The sequence below is a fragment of the Propithecus coquereli genome, unplaced genomic scaffold (genome assembly GCF_000956105.1).
Source record: "Propithecus coquereli isolate 6110/MARCELLA unplaced genomic scaffold, Pcoq_1.0 Scaffold210, whole genome shotgun sequence".
Taxonomy (NCBI): domain Eukaryota; kingdom Metazoa; phylum Chordata; class Mammalia; order Primates; family Indriidae; genus Propithecus; species Propithecus coquereli.
In genome coordinates, this window is record NW_012146079.1 from 1,611,476 (window position 1) to 1,621,282 (window position 9,807).

Consider the following 9,807-nt stretch of genomic DNA (forward strand, 5'->3'; position numbering starts at 1 on the left):
GCTGAGGCAAGAGGATCGCTTGAGCCCAGGAGTTTGAGGTTGCTGTGAGCTAGGATGACGCCACGGCACTCACTCTAGCCAGGGCAACAGAGCCAGACTCTGTCTCAAAAAAAAAAAAAAAAAAATTGGGGCTAACAATTGTAAGAACTTCAGCGTTGATGAGAGAATTAAATGAGTTACTGTCCATAAAGTGCCTAGGACAGTGCCTGATAGCTGATAAACATACAATGAAAAACTTTTATTTTGTTAACTTTGGATGATGATACCACAATCTGAAAAAGGAAATGTAAGTGTCAGAAGTTATCTGGGCATGCTATCGTAACTCTAAAAAAGAGAAAATTTGCCAGCTCCTGGATTCCTCTGGAAGACTTAGAATGAGTATTGTTTTGTATAACCGTGATAGTGGGAGATGGGCATGAAGGAGTAAACCACTGGGAATACCTTAGCCTCACTCTAGGTGCTGTTTCAAACACTTCTTTCACTGAGTCTTCTCAAGAAAACAGTCACAATACAATACAATGATTATTTTGATTCTTCTTTTGCTAGTCAACCCTCATTAAAGGTGCTTGTGGAATGATGAAAAAGTAGACTGCAAAAGATGGAAAACTGGACTCTAACTGATATTTACTGATTAAAAAGTTTTGAAAGTTGACTTGTCTTACTTGGAGAAAGTTTTGGAACTTGGTTTCATTTTTCCACTTAAATGAGAATACTTTCTCTTTTCTGCTGCTTAGTGTTGAACTCTTTGGAGACAACTAATGAGAATAGCATTTGTGTATGTCTACAGGACTTACCTATTTAGGCATTTTAGAAGCTTAAGGAAATCTTCAAATTTGAGGCTATACATGGCTGCTTTATGTAGTTTAAATGTTTCACTAGTAAATTGTTCAGAGGGTACATTAAGAGATACCTAAAGAAATAATTCTTTTTCCTCAATCAGCTTCCTCTGGATTAATGATTGGAAATAAGTCTTCGATGTATAATTTTCTGACCTGGGTTATATACATAGCAACATCTAATAGTAACTAGATATTATCAAATTAGTTTTCAAAGTTAATTTTCAAATTTTAATTTTTCAATATTCTTTTATTACAACAATATTAAGAGATACCCAGGGTTGGTGTTATTGTCACTAGTTGGGGTTAAGAGATTGAGGCTCTGAGAGTTTGAACTCCCAGGGTTGTATAGTTAGTACCGGTGGTAAGAGAGATTCCTAGTCATAGTTGAAGTGATGGATTGAAAGCAGCACACAATCGGACAGGCCTGGATTTGAATTCTCACTCCGTCATCTTATTAGTTGAGTGATCTTTCACACACCGTTTAACTTCCCTGAGCCTATTTATTTATAAAATATGGATGATCATATACATGAGGCTGTCGTGAAGGTTACTACAAGCTCCGTATATCAAGCACCTGGCCTAGTCAATATACATGCAAACATTCATTAACACCCATTTCTTGTTCATATAATACAACTAAAAGGAGGTTTTAAACATGTTTAAAGTTGTCTCCAATCTGTCTGCTTTTTTGGAAGCCTGTTTTAAGTCTTAATTATCTTTATTTTGAAGATAATTATCCTAGAAATATGCCAGTTTAATTTTTGAGATCTGGAAATAGAATATCAGTTAAGTAATTTTATAGGCTAATTAGAAAGAACAGCCATGCATTGGGAAGAGTTCTGATTTTTAATTCTGTTCTCTAGCTAATTAATTGTATAACCCTGTGCATTGTCACTATAACTTCTCTCTACCCATAAGATAATACATGCCAGAATAATTGGACATCATAAGAATTACTGTTTATTTAAAAAGGAATTTGTGATTAGATCTTGGAGCTTATGTTTTCTGTTTAACGAAAAGCCTAATAAGAGCTTTTCTTCCACGTACTGCTTCCTGCCCTGTGCCCACCCAGCTTGTCTAGGGATTTGATGAAAGGATAGAATGGATTTTTATTCTCTAGCATTTAGTAAATGTTCTGTTCATCATCTTGGATTTGAACTAATGCTTATTAAGGAGGTAAATTCTTATTAAATTTCATATTTATCTGATCATGTACTCCAGGATTTCCCTTTTGAACCTGAAAATGCCCCTTGAATAAGTCCTCAATAATAATACTGATCTTTCTTTCATTTTTATTGGAGTATTTATAAGCATTTTTTTAAGTTGCTACACTGAGTGAGTAATACCTCTTTAGTAATATAGAATTTAATGATTGATTTGAAAGTCTTAACCTGAATATTTATAATAGTATAGAAGTTTATAGGGTATGTAACAAACTGGTAGATTAGTGTAGTACGACAAGTTCCCAGATTTGATGCAAGGAGATACATATGTATATGGATAATGACTTTTAGAAAGTCCTGTCTAAATATTCATCGTGTAAATAAATTTTTAAATGTGTGAATTTTGGCATAATCAAAATTTAAACTATGAATAAAATTTAAGATCTTTATGACTTTATTTGTGAAATTATACATTTATGAGACTTTTTTTAAAAGAAACCAGACCATTCTATTTTGAATCTCGACACCCTTTTGAGAAAACTCTAAAATACTTACCCATTCTTTCTATTAGATTTTTTTGCAGTTCTCTGGATTCTGCTGACTGTGTATCAGAGAAAGTGAGCAACCAGCCTCTAGATGAAACTGCCCTCAAGGATAAAGAGACCAACCTAAATGAATCAGATCACCTAGACCTAGAAGGCAAGAAGCTGGTTGACACAAATGTAGTACATGATTCAAGTGATCAGATTCCAGATAATGGAACAGTGTTTACTGATGAAGACTCTCAGTCTTTTAAGACCAGCAACTTCACAAGGACCATTTCACCACCCACTTTAGGGACACTACAAAGTTGTTTTAGTTGGTCTGGAGGTCTTGGAGATTTTCCAAGAACTCCGAGCCCCTCTGCAAGCACAGCATTGCAGCAGTTCCGAAGAAAAAGTGATTCCCCCACCTCTCTTCCTGAGAGTAGCATGTCTGATATATCTCAGCTAAAGAGTGATGAGTCAGGGGATGAATCTTATCCCTTACATGAAGCAGGGTTTTCACAGTCCCAGGGAAATGTAGAATTATCACTGCACAGCTTAAACGCGTCAAAACTTTCTCAGTCTTCTAGTAAGGATTCTGATTCAGAGGTAAGTCAAACTATGAAGACTTTGTTTTTAAATTCATATGTAAAAGAAAATAGGGTGTTAAACAGGTAATGGAGGAAATCTTGGCTATATTATGGAAATGACTAGCTGTCTTAATTTTTCATTCTAAATCCTGTGTAGAAAAATTCACATTTTATGCATTTGAATGACTTCTCTCTTTCATATTTTAAACTCCTCTACATTTTATCTAACTCTATACTTCCTGAATCACTGCATTCCATTAATATGTGTCTCAAGTTATAAGACCTAAGCAGCAAGATAATCTATGAAATGAAAAATTATTATAAATTTACTGTTTAAATCCTTAATATACTCTTAAATTCAGATAACATTTGAAACCTTTTAAGGAAATGGCTCTATTAATGTGATGGCATCTGTCTTAAGTTTTAGGACTTCAGAAATACATTTTCAGTTACTCTTCTTATTCCCGCTAAACTACAAAACGAAGTAGTAATACAAGTGATTTTATGTTATTCTGTTTTAAATTAATAAAAGCATCTTAACCACTTTTTGCTCCCAAATAAAATATATTTTATTCTGACATAAAATCAGAACTCCAAATAAGCACAGTCATGTACCACTTAAAAACAGGGATACAATCTGGGAAATGTGTCATCAGGTGATTCCATCATCGTGGGACATAGGGTATAGCCTATTGCTCCTAGGCTACAAACCCGTATAGCGTATTACTTTGCTGAATACTGTAGGCCAGTGTAACACAGTGGTAAGTATTTGTGTACCTAAGCATAGAAAGGCACAGTAAAAATATGTTATAATCTTGCAGGACTAGCGCTATATCTGCGGTCCATTTTTGACCAAAATATTGTTATGCAGCGCACAGCTGTACTGCTCATAAGATTTCAGTAACATATTTAAAAATGACATGGTGGCGTAATAGCTTTCTTTAAATATAAGTTATCTGAAATGTACCAACATAATGTACTTTATCTTTACCAACTATAATTACCAAGTTGTAAGAACGATTATAACCACAGTAATATTTGACAGGACTTTCATGTCTGATAATCCCAAATATTGAACAGCATCTAATAAATCAGTATAGCTTGTATTTATCAAAAAGAAAATATTTCATCCAAGTTCCCAAAGGAAACTTGAGTTGAATTGGACTCAAATTGAAGAAAAAAGCCAAGTTAAAATGTGGAAATAAGTTGTTTTCACTTGGAGAAAGCTGAAATCATTTTATATATTTAAACCCAAAGTTGGTCCCATGTGGCATTTTTTACCTTTTTAGGAGTGTGCTGAGCCAAACCCTTAGCTGCCCTTGATACTTGCTTTTCTTTTCCCTTTCTCTTGCTTGGCCTTCAGTTCATCCATACCGAGTACTGTTCCTACTGGTCTAGAACACTTATTTCTTTTACTATGAAGCTTTATTTTAGTGTTATCTTTTTTATTTTTCACCTCATACTACATTTTTTCTTGGTGCCATTTGGGTACCACCACAGTCGCTAGCTCTTGAACATCTTTCATAAAAACATCACTGTCTATTTGTGAGGATATTAAGTCTTCTGAGCTCCTTTTGGGCCTTCTGGATCCTTGAGTGCAGCCCCTCGACTGAATCCAAACTTCACAGGACAAATCCCTAAAAGGATTTATTCTGTAAAATTTGGATTCAGTCCAAAGGCCTCACTCAAGGATCCAGAAGGCCACATGTGGCCCCAAGGCTGCAGGTTCCCCACCCCTAACTGGGTAGAATCCCAAGATAAATATTAAAAAAAGAGAAAACTATTGGAAAAAATGCAGAAGTATGAAGTTTTCTGAATTTCTGTTCATTGTCCTTTTGTATTTGACTTTCATGGGAATACAGATTATAAGAGAACTCTCCATCTATAGAAAAACCTTATCTAATGGAGTTAGAGGCAGAGGGTAGCTCTTAAAGTCATTGCTAAAGGTAAAAGTGCATTTGCTACAATACTACTCCATTTCTTGAAAGTAGATGCCATTTTTCTCTTTAAAGTTGAACATGTTAGACAATTAAAAGAGATGTGGAGCTTGACTGACTCAACAATTTACTTCTCCGGCTGAAACATCTTGCTGGCTTCTTCAGTAAAACTGGAAAACATTATCCTTTCTATATTAGATTCCTTTTCTTTTATTAATTCTATCGTATGTTTTTACTTATTTTCCATTTTGTTGAATATTGTTTTGTTGTAAAAATTCTATAGTAAAAATCTAATTTTATTTTTTCTTTTGATTTGGGGGATCTAGGAATCTGATTGTACTATTAAATCACCAGATAATCAAGGTAATCAGGCCTCCAAGCTACATTTATCTCATTTTTCAAGAAAAGATTCAATTCTAAGGAACAAGGTAAAACACTTTAATTTTTTTTAATTTCAGAAGCAATGCATAATTATTATTAGAAAATGAGAAATATAAGCAAAATTAAAAATTAAAATGCCTGTATTCTCATTTATACAAAAATATCTATTTTCAAACTTCCTAGAACCATGTTTGTGTTTGACTGTAAGTGTTTAAGTTGTAAAACTTATTTTCTCTTGCAGTATAAAGTTCTTTAAGTACTTAGGTAGTCATTACTTGGCAATGACTATATAATATGCCACTGTATGGATTTAGCTAATCCCCTTATTTTTGTCATTTACCCTAAAAATTTTTTGCTTTAGCAAGTAGCAGCTACCACCAAGATCTTATGGGTAAATATTTGAGGGCATATTCTTGAATAATTTGTAGGGATGAATTCCATGGAGTGGTATTACTGGTCCCAAAGCATGTATGATTTAACTTTGATATGTATTGCCAAAGGCCTTCTAGAAACTGGGATAAGTTTCTATGATAAGTCAGGTTTTTTTAATCAGATATGTAAATATTTGTATTACTATGTAGTGAAAGTTCACAATTTAAAGCATATTTTATAATGAAGTGTTCTTACCTATCAATGTAAAAAAACTAATCCCTAACTTAAAAAATGGATAAGGTCCGTGAACAGAGATCACAAAAGAAAAAGTACAAGTGATTGATTAATACATAAAGCATGTTAAACCTCATTAGTAATCAAATAATGGCAATTAAGATAATAAAATACAACTTCTTACCTCTTCATATTTCAAAAAAAATGTTTTTAATTATATTCATTTTTTAAATAAGAGTATAGTGAGATGAATAGTCACATATTTAAGAAAGTGAGGATTGGTCTGCCATTTCTGGAAAGCAATTTGAAAGTTCAAATAATTTAAACCAGTAAGTGCATTCTAGACCCTGAGCCTAAGGAAACATTGAGAATTTAAGTACAAAAACACTTAAAACTACATTGGTTATAATAGTGAAAAATTGGAAATAATCTCAATAATAAGGGAGTGAGTTATTAAAAATTATTCTGGTTTTAGCTCTTGAGTGGTAGAAATACAAATGAACCTTTTTCTGTTCTTATGTTTTTCTACAGTGAGCATATATTATTTTTCTAGTAGCATAAAAACTCAAAAATTTCAATAAATGGTCTGCATATCCATTGAAAAGATGATCTTTATCTCACATAATATAAAAATAAATTCTGTCTTAGTTGATATAGGCTGCTATAACTAAGTACCATAAACTCGGTGGCTTAAACAACAAACTTATTTCTGGAGACTGGGAAGTCCAAGATCTAGGCACTGGCTGATTCAGTGTCTGGTGGAGGGCCCACTTTCCGGTTTGCAGTTGGCTGTCTTCTTGCTATGTCCTCACGTGGTAAAGTGAGATATGTCATCTCTTTCAAGTCTCTTATAAGGGCACTAATGTCATTCATGAGGGCTACACCTTCATGACCTAGTTGCCTCCCAAATGTCCCATCTCCAGATACCATCACATTGAGGGTTAGGGCTTCAATATGAATTTTGGGGGCTGGAGGACACAACATGCAGTCTATGGCAAATTCCAATATGTTAAAGATGTAAATGTAAAATATGTAAATATGAGATTATTTTTTAAATCTCTGAGAAGGCTTTTGCAAACATATACTGACTTGGAAAGATATCGATATTATTTTTGAATGAAAAGGTAAAATGTTATTAAAAATATGTATAGCATGGTGTTTTGGTTTAAATACTTAAAAATATTCATGCACACATTTGTATATTTATACAATCGTAATAAAAAGTCTGGAGAGATACTTACAAAGTTATTGGCAGCAATGGGATAGGACTATAGATGTAGAAAGTGCTTTCCCAAAAGGAGTTGTGTAGACAGTAAACCATCACCTTTTTATAGTTACTCTTGCTCTCAGAGATTTGCATTGTCAGGGTTTTAACTGACACTTCTGTTTTGATGCCTCTCCAGGTGAACACTCCCTGCTATCCATCTTTAATATCTAAAATCAAACTCATCTCTTTTACCTCCAACCGTTTCTTCTCAGAACATTTTTGTTTTTATCTGTTAAATAAAATTATATTATTCTTTGTCACCTAGTCAAAATCTTAGGGTTGTCCTTTTTTTAAATAACTGCCAGCTTGGTCCTTCTGTAAGAGCAGGTAGAGAAAAATAACCAAACATCGATACCTCTCCAGACTAACATTTATTTGTCTTGTTTTTTGCTCTCTCCCTTTTTCCCTGTTACCAACACCCTAGTTCAGGATTTCATCTTTCTTTGTGAAGCCTTATTTTGTTTTAACTTTTCCATTCTTTATACACCTCTGCCAAATTCATCAGTTTTCAAACCTTCTTTTACAGACTTCATTCTTACTACCATAAGAAATAGCAACAAAACTTTAATGGCTCCATGCTATCCACAAGATAAAAATCAACCCTTCACTAGAAACAACCTAAATGTTAGTAAAGGTTTAAGTAAATTATGGCACACTTACACAATGGAAGAACAGACAACCTGTGCAGAATAGAATTCATTTCTCCCTGGGAAATGGAAAATTCTCTAAGATACATCATTAAGTGGAATCAAAGTGCGCAGTAGAGTGTAATATGCTACCAGTTGTATGTGTGTGAATGATTCAGTGGATGCACAGGAAACTGACAACAGTGATTGCCTCTGGAAAGAGAGGGAGTGGGGAGATTGACTTTTCTTCCTATTCTTTTGTAACACTTAAATTTTCTGCCAGGTGCACATATTTATTACCTGTTAAAATAATTATGATGACTTTTGTAATAGACATTTATAAATAGCACATTTTTACACATTGCATATGGGTTATTTTTCTATTCCAATGTATAAAAAATAGTTTGAAATTAACTAAAGGTAGTTGTTTTAACAGAATGGTCTTAAAATGGGCATTTATTCTTCAGGTTCCTGGGCTATACAAATCTAGTTCTATGGATTCTCTTTCTACAACCAAGATCAAACCTCTAGTACCTGCCAGAGTCAGTGGGCTGAGCAAGAAGCCAGCAGGCATCCAGAAGAGAAACCACCATAATGCAGAGAACAAGCCAGGATTGCAAATAAAGATCAGTGAGCTCTGGAAAAATTTTGGATTTAAAAAGTGAGTTGCCTTTTCCTTATTCTGAAATAGGATTAACTATTCTTTTCCATAATTTCACTCTCTTTCTCTCAGCTCTTTCTAGTTTCATATGAATCAATTTGTTTCTCTCACCAAAAGAGAATTATTTTTCTGTATTCCCTTTAGCCAACTCTTTATATTTAATTTCAATTTCTACACCTTGCTTTCATAAAAAGATGGCAAACTAAAAAACCAGTTCTCACTCTGGCTTTGGGGTCTCTGTTGTTAAGCAAATTACTTTTCTAGGCTGTAAGTGTCTTAGGTTTCTTTCCTTCTTATCTTTCAGGATTATAATGAGGATAAAGTTTTAAACAAGGGGTAGGAGCGTAGTGCTGTATCATATTTCCCTAAATTATCACATTTAAAATGGGGATGTACAATTATGGTAAAGATAAAAAAATAAAATGGGGAGAATCATTGAGTTTATATGATGAATTTACCAGATTTCTAATGTATGTGGCAAGTATTAATACTATTTTAAAAGAATTAATCATCTATATAGCTACATTTTTTAAGCATAATACTTCCTTCTGTTATACAAAATTAGCCACAGACTAGCATCGGATTATAGTTATTTTATTTTCTTGTTCTACTCAATAAAGCAAATGTGCTGAATTTAATGAAAGTTTTTTTAAGTTACATGGGGTGATAGGATTAAACCTTACCTAATAGAAATATTGTCACAGTTTGATGAGATGGTATGAGTGGAAACACTTTGTAAATAAGTAAGTGCTGGACAATTGTTTCTTATTTTACATTGTGTAAAGTCCATGATTAAAGTATTTAGCAGCAGTTCTCAATCTTATTGTTTTCGGGAACCCTTTACACTCTTAATTATTGAGAGCCCAAACCTCTTTGGTTTATATGGATTATATTTGTTAAGACTTAACCATCATATGGTTCAACATACGCAAATCTATAAACATAGTTCACCACATAAACAGAAGCAAAAACAAAAACCATATGATTCTCTCAATAGATGCAGAAGAAGCATTTGACAAAATTCAACACCCTTTTATGATAAAAACACTTAACAAAATAGGCATAGACGGGGCTTACCTAAAAATGATACAAGCCATATATGACAAACCCACAGCCAACATCATACTGAATGGGGAAGAATTGAAAGCATTCCCACTAAGAACTGGAACCAGACAAGTTGCCCACTATCTCCACTTCTATTCAACATAGTGCT

The 9,807-nt window shown here is 33.5% G+C and overlaps 1 protein-coding gene across 1 annotated transcript in view; it reads left to right on the forward strand.

Annotated features, from left to right (window-relative positions):
- Positions 1–9,807, forward strand: part of EXO1 (exonuclease 1) — a 31,962-nt gene that overhangs the window by 18,553 nt on the left and 3,602 nt on the right. The window contains exons 10-12 of the mRNA XM_012644359.1: positions 2,574–3,135; positions 5,380–5,481; positions 8,401–8,594. Coding sequence (XP_012499813.1) covers positions 2,574–3,135; positions 5,380–5,481; positions 8,401–8,594 — 858 coding nt within the window. The remainder of the gene's footprint in view (positions 1–2,573; positions 3,136–5,379; positions 5,482–8,400; positions 8,595–9,807) is intronic.